The following is a 22,142-nucleotide window of genomic DNA, read 5'->3' on the forward strand; positions in this document are numbered from 1 at the left end:
TTGTGGTGCCTCAATGGGAGGTCCCTGGGAGCATGGGAGGGGTCCACTAGAAGGTCAGGGAATTCTATTGTAGGACTGGCAGCAGGCCAGCTCACCCAGCAGAAAGCCAGACCAGCCAATGCAGAAGCCAGGTAACTGCCTAGTTATGTTTAAGTGACACTGCCTATTTATGTGATATTCTGCATTTTTGTTTTGTATTAATAGTGTGGGGAGCTTCATCCTACATTTCCTGGTCAAGCCTACTTAGACTGGTGTTAAATTCATGTAAATTTGCCCCCACCCATGACCACACCCACATTCCCTTGCATGGCCACACCCATCTTTCAGCTGGAGTTCCCAAAAGTGGCCAGATCTCTTAGGCTCCTAGGAACGCCCCCCGGGATCCTGCATTCAAAAACCTAGATGATGCTGATTGCTGAACAAGCACTTCAGCACCCAAGCTGATGGACAGGTCACAGTGTGGCTGTCCATTTCGCGCTTCATGTGACTTTGATGCTCCACGTGAAATGCAGCATGAACCTCAGGTGAGTAAACCCTCCGTGCCCCTGTCCACTGCTTCAGAATCATTTTATTTTCCAAATGCAGGGTCTGAAATGTGAACACCAACACTATTCATAGCATCTAATTAAACAAGCGCTGATGTGGTGGGTAAGGAGATATTCCAGTAAGTGCAAACAGCTTTGGTACTGGAGAACCGTATCAATCAATGAGCCTTGTAGCACTGAGCCACTGAGCTCTTCAGGTTACTAAGATTGTTTATTGATGTCTGAGTGCAAAAGATAAGGCTTGTTTTATAGCAGAGAGCTTATGTGTGCACGCTTCACTGACAGAAAGCTGAATGTTCGTCTTCAAAGGTTATGCTGCTGTTTACCTTTTATGCTAGGTACACATGATACAATTTTCTGACAGATCCTCTTTCAGATCGATTATTTCCTACAGGTCCGCCCTGATTTCCGATCGTTTTTTTTTCTGTTCACTGCTAGGGAAAATCAATCGGAAATCAGATTGGACTTGTTGGTAATAATCGATATGACAGTAAATCTGTCAGAAAATTGTATGGTGTGTACCTAGCTTTAGAGTAGAGCAAGTTCTGAGTTCAGGTTGGCTTCAACACTTACAGTAAATACACAAATTATAAGAGGCAAATAAAACAGATATATTTTCCACTGAGCAGATTGTGACCGACATTTGGAGCGTAGCATATACAGTATATCAGATCTGAACGGGAAATCATAGACTTGCCACAGGAATTAGTTGCAATATAAGTGCTTGCACAATTTCTTATGTCTCAGTGTTCCAATCAGGACATGCTAATGCTGCCTTCTGTGTCTTGTGTCTGACTCCACGTCAGAGTTTAATGTCCTCACATTCCTGTTCAGTTAATGGCTCCTCTATGGTTGTGCCTAACTACACAGGGTAGGCATTTCCCAAATACACAGATATCATGTAGCATGTGGATTGTCCCTATCAAAGCCAGGAATGATCACACACACATCACACGCCATTCTGCTGATGTCATTTCAGTACATACTGAACTCTTTTAACAGGTTCCAATTTAATGGCTATAAAATGCCTTTTAAAATATTATTCTGCCCCTCCGACTGGAGTTATGTGCAGAGTCCCAGCAGCAAATCCGATAGGGCCCAGCTAATAGCTAGTGCAGCTGTGGCCTGTAAGATGTAAATAGAATGCTGCAATGTATGTATCTGGTCTCTCTGTATCTATACCTCCATTATGTACCCAGATGCTTGCTTCCAGGCTTCTATTTTGCAAACTGTCTGGATTACTTTGCTCCTTGAGTTGCTTCCTTTAAATCCTATTATAACTTCTCGGGAGGATATGACTTGCAGCTTAGAATAGTGCTGAGATGATGAGCTGTCCTGATGCCAGAGGTAACGGGGTCCCATCTCATAGTGGTAACTACAGAACAAGCTCGTGTATCACACAAGTAGACCTTATCATTGGACTCAGCAGCAGAGAACGACTTATTTTTTTCATATTTTTCAGTAATTACCGATATGTGATATACTGAAGTCTATAGTATAGTTAACCACTTCGCATGCAGACCTTGTTTCCCCCTTATGGACCAGAGCACTTTTGACAATTTAGCTATGTCCCTATTTAATCAGCAATAACGTTATCCCTACTTATGACACCTAAATGAAATATATATCGGGTTTTTTTTCAAGACTAACTAGGCTTTCATTGTATGGCATTTTTCCCCTCGAAAAACATTGTTTTCTATTCATTTTAATAGGAAAATGAGAAATAATGTTTTTTGTTTTTTTTTCTATTTTTCCCTCTGTTTAACAAATTCCAGTTTAAAAATAAAAAGCGCCATTTTAGATTTAAAAAAAACAAATTGTGTTTGTTTATTTATATTTATCACAAAACTTAAATTACATTCCTGTCACAATTTATGGTGAGGATATTTGATTCTGGAATAATGCTACAGTGTGTATTTTTCACTATGAATTGATAAAATAAAAATAATTTTAATGGTAAAAATGCATCTTATTGGCTCAGGGAACATATATTCCCTTTCACCAATTTGTGCTGCATCAGATAGTGGCAGAGGTGTGTGTAGGAGCAAGCCCTCATGGCTTAAATGCAGTCACAGAGGATGTAGATATACTATAGTAGTGGAAAAAGTGGTTAAAGAGGAACTTTAATGTAAACATGAGAGAACCCCATGAGAAAGCTTTTCCTTTTTGTCTGAGGGCAACTGCACATGTCTGACAGACAATTGATTTTGGAGGTTGATAGTTCTATTGTGCATGTGTAATGTGGCCCCAGCGTGATGACACGTGATTGCTTTGTCACAACGTTTAGGGCATACTGACAACTTAGGCCAGCATACCAACAGTAAAGAGGATAATCTGCAGGCTCACAGTGGATCAAACAACAATAACAGATTACACTGCAATATCATACAAATCAAACAGCATTTGATTTGGGGACGAATGAAACAGTTGGCAGCAGAGCTAACTCTCACCTGTCCATCAGCGTGCCTCCACCCGGGTCTGGTGTCTTTTCTCCATGCTTCGGAGCTCCTCCTGGTGTCTTCTCTACTAAGACATCTGTGTTATGTGACAAACACCAGAGGCCAAACACAAGAGGCTTAGTGGCATACATGCTGGACCTCTAGTGTTTTGCCTCCAGTGTTTGTATCATGACACAGGCACTCCAGGACAGAAGACACAGGAAGGAGGGCTGCGACATGGAGAGAAGTCACAGGACACAGATGGCACACCGGCGGACAGGTGAGAGAAGTTCCACTGACAACATCTGGGGGGCGCACATAAGATGAAAAAGGTCTGTGGATCCAGCAGGCTGAAATCATGCTGAAATCTAATTACAACCTGTGTACAGTGTATGGGCAGCTAATAGATCCCTCTCTGGTCAAATTTCACCAGAGAGGGGTCTTTCTGATGGTCGATTTGGTGGCCATCGACAGCTCTAAATGATTAGAACATGCCTGTTCACTTTTTTCTTTATTCTAACAGTAATGGTAAAGCAGGGTTGGTATTGCATATGCACATATGTATCTCATCATGTCACTTCAAGGTCACATAATTTGCATCTCTTGCCCTCTTAAGAAATGACATTCAGGCCCACTTTTGCACCCGAGTTTTCTACTAGGTGATATTTTTACAGTTACTAAATAGAATGCCTTTTAAACCACCAGCATGTGGCGCATCGCCGCCTGTCCCCCGCCCCTCTCAGTGAAGGAAGACTGAGAGGGGCGGGGGAGAGGCGGAGATACGCGCTGACAGACGCGCGTGGGGCAGGGCTGCGGCGGTTAGCCCTGCCTCAACCAGGGAGAGATCCCCGGCTGCACGGAGGTGATTTCGGGGGGTAAGGGACCCCCGTTTAGCCGCGGGATAGCGGCGTTTTAGCAGGGGCACACGTGCCCCTGCTAACTATGAGCTCTGAAGCGAGATTTAGTCTCGCTTCAGAGTCTCTTTAAGTCAGCAAGTAAAAGGAATTCAATGTTCTATACTGTATATCAACTGGAAAGTAACAGATCTGCATGCCTGTCATTAACCACTTCTGGACTAACATTCTCCGACCCCAAAAGCGTTATAAAACCCTGACATAATATTCAATAAAAAAATATGTTTTCCTACTTTTTATATGCCATACGGTTATCATATTTGCTTTTTTGCCTAAGTATTAGTATTCATTTAGAAATTATATGTTCCCAAAGTACACTTTTTTTTCTCTGAAAGCTGACTTTGCATTTTATTCACAACTGCTTTATTCATCTTCTAAAATAAACAAATATGCTTTCTGATGCTTTCTGATTGTCTCACTGTCTTCAGGAGACCTGGCAGTGTCAGAGAAGGGTTTGTTTACAATCCTCACTTGATACAATTAAACACAAGATAACATTATCTCTAGTTCAGATTTGGCCAGCTTTCCCTGCAGAGGAGCTTCTAAGGCCTGTGTTTAACCCTTTGACTGCTGTTCTAGTGAAAAAAAAATGCTGGTTGTATATAATATGCTGTAAATAATCTATTAGAGCAAAGAAGAAATGCTGGTTTTCATTCTGCTTTAAGGACCAGAGACTTTTTTTGTAAAAAATTAAGCTGTGATCACTGATTGGCTCACTGATTGAAATTAGTGACCCCCTACCAGACCCAATTCTTTGTAAATGGCAACTATCTTGCTGAATGCCTCATTAACCACTAGTCAGTGTCAGGGGAGGAGGAACTGTTGGTGCTGCATAATTCGCCCTCAGTGGTAAATACTTCCTTAGCTTCAGCTAAAAGGCCTTCAATATTGGGTATGGTATTAACAAAACTAACTGTGCATGGCTAGTCACAAATGTATTAACAATGCAACAAATGGGTTTGGGCTCAATTTCAATCACAAATGTTAAAACATAACCCTTACTAATATCAAAAATCTGCTGAGAATTCAATGGATGTGTAAAGTGCTACAAAGACAGTGCAAGTGTTCATCAAATGGTAATGTGTATGTGAGCTGTGTATGCGTGAGAGAACAGGTGAAACTCAAAAAAACGAGAATATCCTGTATTTTCTAACCCGAGCACCTTTCAACCTGCACTTTTGCATTTAGCACTTTCACAGGAGATTCCCTGATGAAGCCCATCTGGGATGAAACATGTAGGGACCTTTAGTGGTGTTTTTAGTCACTCTTCATTCACTGCAGTCTGTGTCGTAGGGGGACTTTGGCCCTACTTGCGCATACCGTACTTGTTCCAAGGCCCCACATTTGTTACCATTTGATGACCACCTGCACTTTTTATGTAGCACACATACTTTTAATTCTAAGCAGATTTTAGATATATTAAGTTCCATTTTAACTTTTTTTTTTTTATTTATCAGAACAAATCAGAAATCAAATATATATTCATGGAAAATTTAGGACATCAATATATACAGCTGGCTCTTTTCGGGAAGCCAAGACCATGGTGTTACCCCAAGACTTGGTGACACACTTATAGAACACTTCCAGCACTACTTCCCAAGTCAAGCAAAAGAGACAGAAGCGGCATATGAGGTCATCATGATATAACTTAAATTTCTTCTCCAACTTTTGGTGTTTTCGTATTTTCGAGAGTGAATAACATGGTCAATATAAGTAAACTTTTGAATACTTAAAATAAAAATGACATTGAGCCAATGCAAATTAATTAAACTAATATCATAAAGAGAAACTTACCACTAAGTTCCCCACCACCATGACCATCATGAATACAACCAGACACATAGCTTGTCCTGCCACCTCCATGCAGTCCCACATGGTCTCTATCCACTCTCCACACAGGATCCGGAACACAATGAGGAAGGAGTGGAAGAAGTCGTGCATGTGCCAGCGGGGAAGAACGCAATCTGAATTGATCTTGCAAACACACTCCTTATAGCTCTTCCCAAAAAGTTGCATTCCCACCACCGCAAAGATAAAGACAATGATGGCCAGCACCAGGGTGAGGTTCCCCAGGGCACCCACAGAGTTGCCAATAATTTTGATAAGCATATTCAGTGTTGGCCAGGACTTGGCAAGCTTGAAGACCCTGAGCTGGAAAGAAAACAGATAAAGAAAAAAGTTGACTCCTAATATGCGATTATCCATGCCTAATGCTGGGAATACAAGATTTTTCAACAGATTTACTGTCCGATCGAATTCCATTCATATCTATGAGAAAGCGATCAGAAAAACGATCGAAAATTTAATTCTAAGCAGATTTTAGATATATTAAGTTCCATTTTAACTTTTTTTTTAATTTATCAGAACAAATCAGAAATCAAATATATATTCATGGAAAATTTAGGACATCAATATATACAGCTGGCTCTTCTCGGGAAGCCAAGACCATGGTGTTACCCCAAGACTTGGTGACACACTTATAGAACACTTCCAGCACTACTTCCCAAGTCAAGCAAAAGAGACAGAAGCGGCATATGAGGTTATGATATAACTTAAATTTCTTCTCCAACTTTTGGTGTTTTCGTATTTTCGAAAATTATCTATTGAACCATCTATCTGCCGAAAAATCTCATGGCAGCATAACAGACACTGAATTGGACACAGATAACAGCCCTGATATACTCAAGTTCTTAGCCTAGAGAAATGAGGAGAATATAGGAGAACTTCAAATTCTCAAATGCATTTATCAAATGCTGATGACTGATAAATTACAAAATGATGCAACATACACACATGGGTCTTCGCAGATTACAGGATTGCTGAGGCACAAGTAAGTAAGTAGCACACACACATGCATTTTAAATTTCTGTAACACATTCAAACTGTCCTTGTTTTATTACAAAATGTTCTCACTGTAGGGTCAACTGCAACTGCATGACCCCTACTTCACTTACCTTTTATAAATCCTCACTACTTATCTATGACCCAGTTGAGGGTTGAAAATGTTTGTAATTTAATAGACAGTTTTTAGTAAATGGAGGCCAGGTTTTCCAGATCTGTCATTCTCTCCAGTCTTTATAATCTTAATATAAATCAGACGCAATACAATACCATAATGTTACTTCTACAAGATATCAAGAAACCTTAAAGAAAACCTGAACTGAAAATTAAAAGTCAAAATAAGCATACACAAGTCATACTTACCTCCCGTGTAGTCTACTCCTCAGTGTCTTTCTCCTGTCCCACGTCCTATTTGTTCACTGTGATCAAGGGAATTTTCCGTCCTCCATTTTGAAAATTGCCATTACCCATAACAGCTTTCTGGTCAGCACACAGTTAAACTGTAACATCGCCCACTTGAGCCATAGGGAAACATGGACATTACCTGGTACATCAGTTTTTCTCTCAGCTATAACTGACAGCAACTGATATTTTACTGACAGCAACTGATATATTTCAGATCTGACAAAATATTGTCAGAACTGGAAGGGATTATTGTCAGAAGAAAATGATGAGCTTCTGAGAGGAACTGATGGCAAGGTAACTATGCAATGTTCATTTGAAGTTGCCGCATATGTTTATTTTAAATATTTTTACTCAGTACAGGTTCTCTTTAAATATGGGCAGCAGACGAGGGGATGGTAAATAGGTTCTCTTTGTTACATAATAGAAATTAACATATTTCCTGTTGTACTTTGCTGCGCTCTCATAATGCAAGCATTGTGTAAGGCCTAATGCATACTTGAAGCATATTACCAGCCCCAGCCCAACATTTATTGTAAACAGCAGTTGGATTTAGAAAAATTAACAGGATTTATTTTTAACATATGTGTTTGTTGAAATATAGTAGCATCCAAAACAAGTTACATGTCATTTAGTAACTCATATATAAAACTACATACGTGGCAAAAACGGCAGTGCCATAACTAACATAGTGTAGCATACAAATATGAGTAAGGGCCTGTACACACTGCTGCGCTTGCGCTGCATTCTTAAAATTGCAAGTCCTTCATGAAAATAGAAAAATGGCATCGCACCAGTGTGTACAAGTCATCACGATTTTCATGATTTTTTTAAAAGACCCTGCGATTAAAAAGCATGCGATTTTAAAAATGCAGTGCGAGCACAGCAGTGTGTACAGGCTTTAAACTGCTGGCGTTGCAAATATAGCTTCTATACCATTGAAGTTAATAAACTTAGAGACTGCAATAACAACTGAAAAATCAGAGGTAAAAGGAAACACAGATAAGCATGCAACCTTCTTTTTTACAAAGAACTGACAGCATTAGCGACCCAGAGCAGGATTTATTTACTAGGAGAAGGCCACTACTAATGAATGAAAGACCAGGATGGCTGCCAGGCAACTGGTATTGTTTAACCACTTGGCGACAAGCTGCCACATTAAATGTAAACGTAATGGCTCCAGGACGTTTTAATGCGTCACTCGCCGCCGCAATGCATGCCCCCTGCCACTCATACCATCGGGGACAAGGAGATCCGCTTTTGGGGAAGGGGAATCGCAGTGCCTGAAATGAATGGACATGGCCCTGATCAGACAGGGACCATGTCCATTCACAACAAAATGTAGTGTTAAAAGCATGTACTCCCTGCCCAAAAAGTGAACACTTCTTGTTAAATCAGGATAGTGTTTGCAGCACCATTTAGTGGCGACAAGTAAAATTACACACACACACACACACACACACACACACACACACACACACACACACACACACACACACACACACACACACACACACACACACATTATAATTAAAAAATAACTATATAATGAATCCCTTCCACTTCCAAAGATTTCTCTCCCCCCCCCCCCCCCCCAATCACTTGTAGGGAACAGTTTAAAAAAATACATACCGTAAATAATTGTCTTAGGGACTCAGCTTTTTTTTTTAAATGTGTATGTCATGAGGGTATATTACTGTTATTTTACTTCATAAGGGCTTATAATTATGGACCAGAAACAAAAAAATAAATAAATATTGTTGCTATACATTGTGATAGGGGCATAATTTAAAAGATGTAATAACTGGGACAAATGGGCAAATACAATTCATGGGTTTTAATTATGGTAGCATGTTTTGTTTTAAAACTATAATGGCTAAAAACTGAGAAATTATTTGTTAAAAAAAAAAAAATCTGCATTATTCCCGTTTAAATGCATTTAGAATAAAATAATTTGTAGCAAAATGTACTACCCAAAGAAAGCCTAATTGGTGGCGGGAAAAAAAACAAGGTATAGATCATTTGGTAGTGATAAGTAGTAATAAAGTTATTGGCGAACAAAAGGGAGGAGTGCTGACAGGTGAAAATAGCTCTGGTCCGTTAGGGGAAAAAAAACCTTGGGGGTGAAGTGGTTAAAAGGAAAAAATAGGGCAGCCTCCATATCCCCCTTACTTCAGGGGTCTTTTTGATTTAAATTAATGCTTGATAATTCTGATGTAAAAGCAAAATGGTGTATAAAGTACTGTTGTCCTTGCTAATGCAATGCCCACAGGAACATCGACCATTGCTTTAACCCTTTATTTTTATTACAGTATTTAGCACAGTTGTTTACCCCCACTATTAGGTATTCTATATTGCAGATTTCTAGAGCTAGTTATGTCTTGTTATCCCCCATGAGGCTTAGTGTTTCGTCTAGATATGGCAAATAAGAAGATCATATTTTAAACACCCCAAAGTGATGAATCTCCCAATGGTGTCATAGATACAGCTTTCCTGTCATATAATATAATGGGAAATCCAATAGGCTGGGTGAGCCCCCCTCATACAGGATACAGCGGGCGGGTGTCACAAGTGCAGACAGGAGACACACAAAAAGCCTGTTAATCACCTGGCATCTATCCAACATGAAGCAAGCGTCAGACTCTTACTTTCCGTGTGTACAAATAAAAAGTGCCAGAATACCAAGTCAAGCAGTCACTCATCCAGTCCTTTAGTTACAACATTCAACGGTGCCCATATGTTTACATTTCCTTATTATTGCTTTATCACAAGATGGCCGAGTCTCACAATAATGTCCTCTGCCCCTCCCGGAGCCGGATGAAATTGTATCAGCACTGCAAGGAACGTAAATCACGTCTCAGGGGAACACGTGGGAGCCTCAGATATATATATCTTATAATCGTCTACCTTGTAGAATGTGTGCAGGCAGAGCCCACGGCTCCGAGTCATAACAGTTATTACAGAGGAACTGCAGTGAAAATAACATCATGAAGCAACATTGCTTGTTTTTTTACAATATTCATTTATAAATGTACTTTGTGTTTGCCTATTGTAAAATCTTTCCTCTCCCTGATTTACATTCTGCAATGTATCACTGGTGGAGACATCTTTTGTCCTGGCAAGTTCTCAAGCCACTACAAAATATACCTGTCTCCCAGAATGCTCTGGGGAGGAGAATTCCGTACAGGTAATAAGCCTAGGTTAAGCATCACTGGAAGGGCGGGGCTACATATAGCAATATACAGCTATAGGAAGTATTTTTGGAGCTGAAACCAGGAAAAGTGGGTATCCTGAATAATTTACAACATTCTACGACACTACAGGCACCCGACTTATGAACGAGCAGCCGATACAAATGGCCCAAATTTTATTCTGTGGGAACAAGTCAAAAATTTTTTTTTTCAAAAAGACCTTATAGTTTTTGAGAACATTTTTTTGTAAAAAAAATGTAAAGAAGGAATGATTTTTTAACTGCTAAAATTACATTTTGCTGCAGTACATTCTGAAATGTATCAGGGGGGCAGAGGTGACACAATGAGGGGGGCAGAGGTGGCACAGAGGAGGACACTAATGACATGGGGAAACAGAGGTAACACAGAGGGGTACACTGAAAGCACAGGACAGGGGGCATAGAGGAGGTACAGGGGACAGAGATGGCACACTGTTTCGACTTATGGACAGATTCAGGTTAAAGGATACCTGAGGTGACATGTGACATGAAGAGATACACATGGGCTGTGTACAGTGCCTAGCACACAAATAACTATGCAGTGTTTTTTTTCTTTCTCTGCCTGAAAGAGTTAAATATCAGGTATGTCAGTGGCTGACTCAGTACTGACTCAGACAGGAAGTGACTACAGTGTGACCCTCACTGATAAGAAATTCCAACTATAAAACACTTTCCTAGCAGAAAATGGCTTCTCAGAGCAGGAAAGAGATAAGGGTCAATAGTTCATAGATTTTAGCTCTGGCATACTTCAATGAATGTGTCATTGAGCAAAAACAATAAAACAGTTCAAACATTGAAAATAGATTTAAACATAAAATAAAACTGTGGAATATCTTAAGAAATAATTTTTAGGAGAAGGAAGATAGATACAATAGTTTATTTCATTCGTTTATTTTCGTCTCGGTTGTCCTTTAAAGAGAACCCGAGGTGGGGTTCTTCCATCGCAATCCGCATACAGAGGCTGGGTCTTGTCTATAGAGCCCAGCCTCTGTTGCTAGTTAGTTCCCTCCAAAGCCTCCCCTGCGCGCAGTCTGACCCTATAAAACACAGCCACTCTATGCGGCTGTGTTTACCTCACTACTGTCAGTCTCGGCTGCTCCCCCACCTCCTGCATCGCTCCGGTCCCCGCCCGCGTCCCTTCCTTCCAATCAGCGGGGAGGGAAGGGATGTGGGCAGGGACCGGAGCGATTCAGGAGGCGGGGGAGCGGCGAGACTGACAGTAGTGAGCTAAATACAGCCGGCTGCGACACGCTGCGTGTCGCCAGCGCGGCTGTGTTTTATGGGGTCTGACAGCGCGCAGGGGGGGGGGGGGAGGGGCTTTGAAGGAAACTAACTAGCAACAGAGGCTGGGCTCTATAGACAGACCCAGCCTCTGTATATGGATTGCGATGGAAGAACCCTGCCTCGGGTTCTCTTTGAGAACGAACCTATAGTCCCTATCTCGTTCATTAAATGGGGATATGTCTATACAGTGCCTCTTTAATGTGAACCTTAAGTAAAAAAAAAAAAAAAAAAAAAAAAAAAAAAAAAAAAAGAGAGTTTTACTCACCTGGGGCTTTCCTCAGCCCCCTGCAGCTGTCCGGTGCCCTCGCAGCCTCGCTCCGATCCTCCTGTCCCCGACGGCGGCTATTTCCGGTTTCGGCGACAGGCTGGGAACGCGAGTGATTCTTCGCATTCCTGGCCACAATAGCGCCCTCTATACTGCTATTGCGGCAAGGAATAAAGAGAATAAAGAGTACAGATTATCTTTAAAACCACGGAAGTCTCAGGAACCGATCATGAGCGGAAAAAGTCCTCCGAATCCCCTCAGCAAAAATGCTTAGACTTCCAATCATTTCCACACAATCCAAAACGAATATATTTTGTTGAAATATATCCACAGCGCTATTGTATAATATATAGGATGGCGCTGTGGGTATATCTTCACATTTGTTCTTATTTGAGTATTGAGGGATACTTTGATCCACACAACTGCTGACAAGTCCTAGTGGTGCAGCTACTTCACCAACATTGTGTTTTTACCCTAGAGGTGCGGTCTAACTAAATTGCTCCATGGCTGAGGACTGCATGGAGAATATGTGCTAGTATGTGACGCAGCTCTGATTAGTTAAACTGTAACCACATGGATTACAGATCAGTCACAAGATAGCACATATAGTCCACTTAATCCTCTGGTATGGGCATATCTTAGCAATGTCAAAACAGGATATGTGGGCCTGACCAATAAATGCAAGCATAGCAGCTATCTTAAAGAGAATCTGTACTCTAAAAATCTTACTATAAAAAACATATCATTCTATTCATTATGTTCTCCTGGGCCCCTCTGTGCTGTTTCTGTCACTCTCTGCTGCAAACCTGGCTTGCAATTGCCAGTTTCAGGCAGTGTTTACAAACAAAATAACCAGCTTGTGATAGGCTCACATAAGCAGAGTGTGTGAGTCATACAGAGCCTGCAGGGGGCCTGGAGAGGGTGTGTATAGCTTCTATCCAATCACAAGCAGCCCTGCACATTCCAGTCTGACTGCCTCAGCCCGACAGAGCCGACAGAGGAGAGAAGATTAGATAATATAACAGAGATAATACAGTCACTGTGCAAGAAGGAAAGGCTGCAGTAAGCCAGACCACATTAGAACAGGCATAGGAACTTATAGGATAGAAGAAATAAGGATGAACATTTTGTTACAGAGTCTCTTTAAGGGGCAACAATGAATCATAAATCACACGTGTCCCACTTTTACTGTATGTGTTTTGCTCATAATTGCTGAAAGGACACCCGATGCGAAAATAAACGAATGAAATAAATGATTGTATCTATCTCCCTTCTCCTAAAAATGACCTTTTAAGATATTCCACGGTTTTATTTTATGTTTGTAACTGTTTTACAGTTTTTCTCAATGACACATGCATTGAAGTATGCCAGGGCTAAAATCTATGAACTATTGATCCTTTTTATCTCTTTCCCGCTATCAGAAGCCATTTTCTGCTAGGAAAGTGTTTTATAGTTGGAATTTCTTTTCACTGAGGGTCACACTGTAGTCACTTCCTGTCTGAGTCAGGAATGAGTCAGCCACTTACATACCTGATATTTAACTCTTTCAGGCAGAGAACGAAAAAAAGCAACACAGCACAGTTATTAGTGTGCTAGGCACTGTACATATACATGTCTATCTCATCATGTCACATGTCACCTTGGGTATCCTTTAAAGAAAACATGAGGTGAAAAGAAACTGATGAGAGAAACAACTGTATCTATTTCCCTCCTCCTTTTTAGACATCCCACAGTTTAATTTTATATTAAAATCTACTTTTTAAGTTTTTACTGGTTCATCGACTCTTTTAGTTACATAGTTATTGTGTTGAAAAAAGACATCCATCCATCGAGTTCAAGCAGTGAACAAAGTAAAACACCAGCCTGCTCCCTCACATATCCCTGTTGATCCAGAGGAAGGCGAAAAACCCTTACAAGGCATGGTCCAATTAGCCCCAAAAGGGAAAAATTCCTTCCCGACTCCAGATGGCAATCAGATAAAATCCCTGGATCAACATCGTTGGGCATTACCTAGTAATTGTAGCCATGGATGTCTTTCAACGCAAGTAAAGCATCTAAGCCCCCTTTAAATGCCGGTATAGAATTTGCCATAACTACTTCCTGTGACAATGCATTCCACATCACTCTTACTGTAAAGAACCCTTTACTAAATAAATGGCTAAAACGTTTTTCCTCCATGTGCATATCATGTCCTCTAGTCCTTTGAGAAGGCCTAGGGGCAAAAAGCTCATCTGACAAGCTTTTGTATTGCCCTCTTATGTATTTATACATGTTAATTAGATCCCATCTAAGGCGCCTTTTCTCTAGACTAAATAAACGTAGTTTATCTAACCTTTCTTGGTAAGTGAGACCTTCCATCCCATGTATCAATTTTGTTGCTCGTCTCTGCATCTGCTCTAAAACTGCAATATCTTTCCTGTAATGTGGTTCCCAGAACTGAATTCCATATTCCAGATGAGGCTTGCCAGAGCTAAAATCTATGAACTCTTGACCTTTTTTATCCCCTTTCTGTTCTCAGAAGCCATTTACTGCCAGGAAAGGGGTTTGTGGTTGTAATTCCTTATCAGTGACAGTTACGCTATAGTCTGACCCAGTTCCAACCCAGACAGAAACTGTCACTTGAATTCCTGATTTTTAACTCTTTCAGACAGAGAAATGAACAAAGGAACACAGCATAGTTATTTGTGTGCTAGGCACTGTACATACACATGTCTATCTCATCATGTCAATTGTCACCTTGTGTATCCTTTAACACTCCTACCACATCCCATTACACACACAATATTTTCTTATGGAGGTCAGGTACAAATACCAGTGAGGTCTGTAATCTGAATCTCCACCCATAATCTCACGCCTCTGGGTTTTGTAATCCAGATCATTTAACACAGGGATCCCCAACCTGTGGTCCGCGGCCCACTGGTGGTCCGCAGGACGTTTCCAGTTGGGCCGCGGGACTGTCCTCTTGTCTGCCCGCCCCGCCCCCTCCGCGGCCGCCGCTCCGTTACCTCTGGCGGCCGCGTGGTCTCTTATATTCTCCCTTCTCTCTCTTCCCACCCAGTGTGTGTCACAACAGCGCGCCCTGCGGCTGCTGTGATAGAGAGGGAGGAAAACAGGAGAGAAAGAGCGGCTTCCTGTAGCGGCGCGCCGTTACTATGGGAACCGCTCTCACCTTCCTGCTTCCTCCCTCTCTATCACAGCAGCCTGTTACTCACACGCTGGGAAGAGAGAGAGGGGAATAAGAGAGACCGCTGGCCAAGGTAACTGCAGCGGCGGCCGCGGGGGGGGGGGGGGGGGGAGGTGTGTGCTGCTATACTGGGGCACTATACTTGCTATACTGGGGCACTATACTTGCTATACTGGGGCACTATACTTGCTATACTGGGGCACTATACTTGCTATACTGGGGCACTATACAAGCTATACTGGGGCACTATACTTGCTATACTGGGGCACTATACTTGCTATACTGGGGCACTATACTTGCTATACTGGGGCACTATACAAGCTATACTGGGGCACTATACTTGCTATACTGGGGCACTATACTTGCTATACTGGGGCACTATACTTGCTATACTGGGGCACTATACTTGCTATACTGAAGCACTATACTAGCTATACTGGGGCACTATACTTGCTATACTGGGGCACTATACTTGCTATACTGGGGCACTATACTTGCTATACTGGGGCACTATACAAGCTATACTGGGGCACTATACTTGCTATACTGGGGCACTATACTTGCTATACTGGGGCACTATACTTGCTATACTGGGGCACTATACTTGCTATACTGAAGCACTATACTAGCTATACTGGGGCACTATACTTGCTATACTGGGGCACTATACTTGCTATACTGGGGCACTATACTAGCTATACTGGGGCACTATACTTGCTATACTGAGGCACTATACTAGCTATACTGGGGCACTATACTTGCTATACTGGGGCACTATACTTGCTATACTGGGGCACTATACAAGCTATACTGGGGCACTATACTTGCTATACTGGGGCACTATACTTGCTATACTGGGGCACTATACTTGCTATACTGGGCACTAAACAAGCTATACTGGGGCACTATACTTGCTATACTGGGGCACTATACTTGCTATACTGGGGCACTATACTTGCTATACTGGGGCACTATACTTGCTATACTGGGGTTTGCTATACTGGGGCACTATACTTTCTATACTGGGGCACTATACTTGCTATACTGGGGCACTATACTTGCTATACTGGGGCACTATACTGGGGCACTATACTAGCTATACTGGGGCACTATACTAGCTATACTGGGCACTATACTAGCTATACTGGGGCACTATACTAGCTATACTGGGCACTATACTAGGCGTAGTGGGCACTATACTGGCTGTACTGGGGCATACTAGCTATACTGGGCACTATACTAGCTATACTGGGGCACTATACTAGCTATACTGGGGCACTATACTAGCTATACTGGGGCATACTAGCTATACTGGGGCATACTAGCTATACTGGGCACTATACTGGCTGTACTGGGGCTTTACTAGCTATACTGGGGCACTATACTAGCTATACTGGGGCATACTAGCTATTACTGAGGCACTATACTAGCTATACTGGGGCATACTAACTATACTGGGGCATACTAGCTATACTGGGGCACTACCTACCCATACTGGGCACTATACTAGCTACACTGGGCACTCTATTAGCTTTACTGGGCACTATACTAGCTTTACTGGGCACTCTACTAGCTATACTGGGGTAACTGTACTAGCCATACCGGGGCAAACTCCCTATACTGAGGCAACTATGCTAGCTATGACCCCCCCCCCCCCCCCCCGGTAACCCGCTGTGCACGACACTGTCCACTAGGACGCTACACCCCCCATACTGGGGCACTATACTTGCTATACTGGGGCACTATACTTGCTATACTGGGGCACTATACAAGCTATACTGGGGCACTATACTTGCTATACTGGGGCACTATACTTGCTATACTGGGGCACTATACTTGCTATACTGGGGCACTATACTAGCTATACTGGGGCACTATACTTGCTATACTGAGGCACTATACTAGCTATACTGGGGCACTATACTTGCTATACTGGGGCACTATACTTGCTATACTGGGGCACTATACAAGCTATACTGGGGCACTATACTTGCTATACTGGGGCACTATACTTGCTATACTGGGGCACTATACTTGCTATACTGGGGCACTAAACAAGCTATACTGGGGCACTATACTTGCTATACTGGGGCACTATACTTGCTATACTGGGGCACTATACTTGCTATACTGGGGCACTATACTTGCTATACTGGGGTTTGCTATACTGGGGCACTATACTTTCTATACTGGGGCACTATACTTGCTATACTGGGGCACTATACTTGCTATACTGGGGCACTATACTGGGGCACTATACTAGCTATACTGGGGCACTATACTAGCTATACTGGGGCACTATACTAGCTATACTGGGGCACTATACTAGCTATACTGGGCACTATACTAGGCGTAGTGGGCACTATACTGGCTGTACTGGGGCATACTAGCTATACTGGGGCACTATACTAGCTATACTGGGGCACTATACTAGCTATACTGGGGCACTATACTAGCTATACTGGGGCATACTAGCTATACTGGGGCATACTAGCTATACTGGGCACTATACTGGCTGTACTGGGGCTTTACTAGCTATACTGGGGCACTATACTAGCTATACTGGGGCATACTAGCTATTACTGAGGCACTATACTAGCTATACTGGGGCATACTAACTATACTGGGGCATACTAGCTATACTGGGGCACTACCTACCCATACTGGGCACTATACTAGCTACACTGGGCACTCTATTAGCTTTACTGGGCACTATACTAGCTTTACTGGGCACTCTACTAGCTATACTGGGGTAACTGTACTAGCCATACCGGGGCAAACTCCCTATACTGAGGCAACTATGCTAGCTATGACCCCCCCCCCCCCCCCGGTAACCCGCTGTGCACGACACTGTCCACTAGGACGCTACACCCCCCCCCCCCCCCCCCCCCCCGCGCGGGCCCCGGAGAAAAATTTGGTCAGAAAGTGGTCCCCGGGCCGGAAAAGGTTGGGGACCCCTGATTTAACAGACTTTCGCCTTCTGTGGGCAGGAGTTGCAAGGCTGACTCCTCCCTCTAGTGCAGAGCAAGTAGCTGCAGATTTTAGTGAATACCGATGATGCCATTGCTGTTTAAAGAACAGAATACTACTGCTTCAAGTAGGCATGATAATTTGTAAAAATAATTTATGGTTGATCAGCATGTGATTAATACAAAAGTTTAGCACATGATCATGCTGATCACATTTCACCATGAGTGATAATTGTCTTTATTTCCAGGCAATTTAATGTTTGTTTTGACTCAGCAGAAACCATTAGGAATTAAAGGATATTTCACAATTTAAACCTTAAATGACTACTGCAATTTAACATGTACCATAGAAGTAACATAGAAACTGAGTAAAAAAGTTCCCAGGAAGCTTGTTAAAAATGTCTTCCAAACTGATTAGTAGTACGCCAGTTTGACTTACTACTCCTTTACTATGGAGAAAATTCACCACTGACCAGAACAACCATCCATGACAAGCCAGGGGTGTTGCTCTCTACCCACTTTTCAAGAAGGGGAAGGGGAGGGGAGCTAAGGCACTGGCTTGGTTGGGTTGCCAGGGGACTTTTATCAATTCATAGCAAAGGAATGGTAGGAGATACTGACATACTAAAATGCGGTTTGGGAAATTTTTGTATACACTCCTTGTGGATGTGTTTTTTTGTTTGTTTTTTTACACAGATTTTATCTGTCTTTAGGTATGCTATAAATAGTAACTTCACACCTACACTACATTTTGCCTATAGAGTTGCATTTGCAAATAGCATCAGAGCAACAGATGAAAGTAATTGTTCTACTCAAATGTGATGCACACAGATTAGAGAGAAAAGTTTTCTGTTGCCAGTAACATCCATCTTTTCCTATTAACACCTACCAGACGGAAGGACCGCAGCACCGAAAGACCTTCAACGTTGGCCAAACCCAGCTCCACCAAGCTCAGTGTGACTATAATGCTGTCAAAGATGTTCCATCCCACCTGGAAATAGTAGTATGGATCCAGGGCAATGATCTTAAAGAACATTTCAGCTGCAAATATACCTGTAAAAACCTGCAAGAAAAAAGCATTTACATTGTCATTCTATTTCACCTGTTTGATTTTGACATTTTTTTTAACTCATCCCAGGGTTTGTATCCTGGCTGGAGCCAGTGGAACCGGGAAAAAAGGGCGCAGGCAGCTAGTGGACAAAAAGGGCGCCGCCATTCACTCTCATAATAAATAACGTTTAATGGGCGCCGAGCAGGAAAAAAGGGCGCCGGACATAAATGACGTTTACAAACGGCGCCCGGAGATTTTTAATGATTTATAAGTGTGCTTGTGGTGATTTACGTTTATAAAATGCACCCGTGCCGAATAACGTTTATAAAAATACTAAACATATTTATCTTATTTAACTAATTAAAACATTATTTAAAGTTTTATCCCTTACTGTTTGTAAAACACTATTATTCACAAAATAAAGCGATCAGTACGTCACGTAAATTGCAATATATTTTTTGCAGTCACAATTAGTAAAACATTATTATCCACATAATAAAGGGGGGTCTTAGGTTTAGGCACCACCAGGGGGGTCTTAGGTTTAGGCACCACCAGGGGGGTCTTAGGTTTAGGCACCACCAGGGGAGGTCTTAGGGTTAGGCACCAACAGGGGAGTCTTAGGTTTAGGCACCACCAGGGGGGTCTTAGGGTTAGGCACCACCAGGGGGGTCTTAGGGTTAGGCACCAACAGGGGGGTCTTAGGGTTAGGCACCAACAGGGGGGTCTTAGGGTTAGGCACCAACAGGGGGGGGTCTTAGGGTTAGGCACCACCAGGGGGGTCTTAGGGTTAGGTACCACCAGGGGGGTCTTAGGGTTAGGCACCACCAGGGGGGTCTTAGGTTTAGGCACCACCAGGGGGGTCTTAGGTTTAGGCACCACCAGGGGGGTCTTAGGTTTAGGCACCACCAGGGGGGTCTAGGGGTTAGGGATAGGTACAGGGAGGGTTCTGTGTAAGACTAGGCTTAGGTATAGTTTTAGTAAAATTTTAGTAATACTTACTAATGTTTTACAACACTTATTACGAACGTAGTTATATTTATATCATCGTTATAAAGAATATTTTCAGATTTTATTATAAGAACAAACCATAAATGAAGGTTATTCACAATAATATACAATTATAACAATTAAACATATATTATTGTTTTTTTAATAAACTTAATTATAAGTTTAACTTTTGAAACAGGGAAGATTAACGTTTTCACAATTGCCGATTTCATAAACATTATTTAATGATTTATAATTTTGTAAAACATTATTTGTAAACGAAATATAGCACACTATTTTTTATAAACGCTATTAATGATTAATTATTAATTAGCGTTTACACCCCGCGCCCTTTTTGTCCGGGCGCCCTTTTTGTACGTACGCGGAGCCAGTACATATTCAGTAAGGAGACCTTGGGTAGGACTACCTAATGCTCCAGGGATGCCTACTGAGCGCACCCTTAGTGGCTGCAGCTCTCACACACTTTGAGTCCCACAGGAGAACATTTGAGAAGAAGAAAATAGAGGTAACTTATCAAGACTTATCAAGACAGGCGCAGAGAACACACAAACAAGTAGGAAGTCTTTCAACCTGAAGGGAACCTCAACGCTGGTAAAGGGGTTTCATACAGAGTGCTCTTGCATGCAAACCATTTTGGAAGCAAATATCCTCCATTAGTGCAACTGAATACATCTGTTGTGAGTGCTTGAGTGCAGAGGGTTAATGGTTGGTTGTAGGTGCAGAGAACAGTGACGCATAAACAGAGAAGTTGTCCAAAGTAGAGATGATTTGTGAGGTACCACTAATTCCAGCATGTCACTTTTGCACCATTGGTTTTGCTCCTGTATTATTAAATCACATCCAGTATTGCTCTATTTTTGCAGTAAAGAAGTTTTAAGCATTAGACAAGAAATGTCTCCAGACCTCACTTGCACAGATAACAGAACTATTTTTTTTTAACATTTGCTGTAAAGGAAATCTGAAAGGGACCCAAGACAATTGCTTAGTTAGACTAGTACAATATATACCCATGTTTATCAGGTATCCTTTAAAGGGAACCTAAACTGAGAAGGATATGGATTTTTCCTTTTAAAATAATACCATTTGCCTGACTCTCCTGCTGATCCTGTGTCTCTAATACTTTCAGCCACAGCCCCTGAACAAGCATGCAGATCAGGTACTCTGACTGAAGTCAGACTGGATTAGCTGCATGCTCGTTTCAGGTCTATGATTCAGCCACTACTGCAGTCAGAAATCAGCAGGACTGCCAGGCAACTGGTATTGTTTAAAAGGAAACATCCATATCCCTCTCAGTTTAGGTTCCCTTTAAAAACAACACCACCCTACAGTTACTTTAAAACAAACCTGCCATATGCTTTTTAGCCTCTAGAGGTCTCCTGTGTACAACAAAGACAGCAAATATAACATGTTGCAAATGTTTAGTAGGCTGTAAGTATAAAACTGCATACCCATTACAGATTTCACTTATCATTAATCTCATAATAAAAGCATAATCAGAATTTTAATCTTATTTTAATGCACTTTCTAGTATGGAAGTTGAGTTTATGTCATAGAAAAAAAAGTACTGAAAGCTTAAAGGGAACCTAAAGTGAGAGATGGTTGCTGCCATATTAATTTATTTTTAAACAATCCACATTGCCTGGCTGTCCTGCTGATCTTCTGCCTCTAATACTTTTAGCCATAGACCCGGAACAAGCTTGCAGCTGATCAGGCGTTCCTGACAAAAATCTGACAGGATTGGCTACATGCTTGTTTCAGGTAAGGGATTCAGACACTACTGCAGCCAAAGATATGAACAGGACAGCCAGGCAACTGGTATTGTTTAACCACTTCACCCCAAAGCGGTTTTACCCTAACGGGTAAAAGAGCGATTTTCACCTTTCAGTACTCATTCCTTTCATTTGCCAATAGCTTAATCACTACTATATCTTGTTTTTTTTCACCATCAATTAGGCTTTTTGGGGTTTATATTTGTTTTCAGTAATTACTTTATTTTCTATGCATTTTAAAGG

General features: G+C 41.9%; 1 protein-coding gene across 2 annotated transcripts in view; it reads right to left on the reverse strand.

The window, feature by feature from the left end:
- Positions 1 to 22,142, reverse strand: part of SCN4A (sodium voltage-gated channel alpha subunit 4) — a 177,954-nt gene that overhangs the window by 38,014 nt on the left and 117,798 nt on the right. For both annotated transcript variants that reach the window (XM_068263066.1, XM_068263065.1), the window contains exons 14-15: positions 18,961 to 19,134; positions 5,692 to 6,048 (exon numbers count right to left, since the gene is read on the reverse strand). In XM_068263066.1, the coding sequence (XP_068119167.1) occupies positions 5,692 to 6,048; positions 18,961 to 19,134 (531 nt within the window). The remainder of the gene's footprint in view (positions 1 to 5,691; positions 6,049 to 18,960; positions 19,135 to 22,142) is intronic.

The sequence above is a fragment of the Hyperolius riggenbachi genome, chromosome 12 (assembly GCF_040937935.1).
Source record: "Hyperolius riggenbachi isolate aHypRig1 chromosome 12, aHypRig1.pri, whole genome shotgun sequence".
NCBI classification, from domain to species: domain Eukaryota; kingdom Metazoa; phylum Chordata; class Amphibia; order Anura; family Hyperoliidae; genus Hyperolius; species Hyperolius riggenbachi.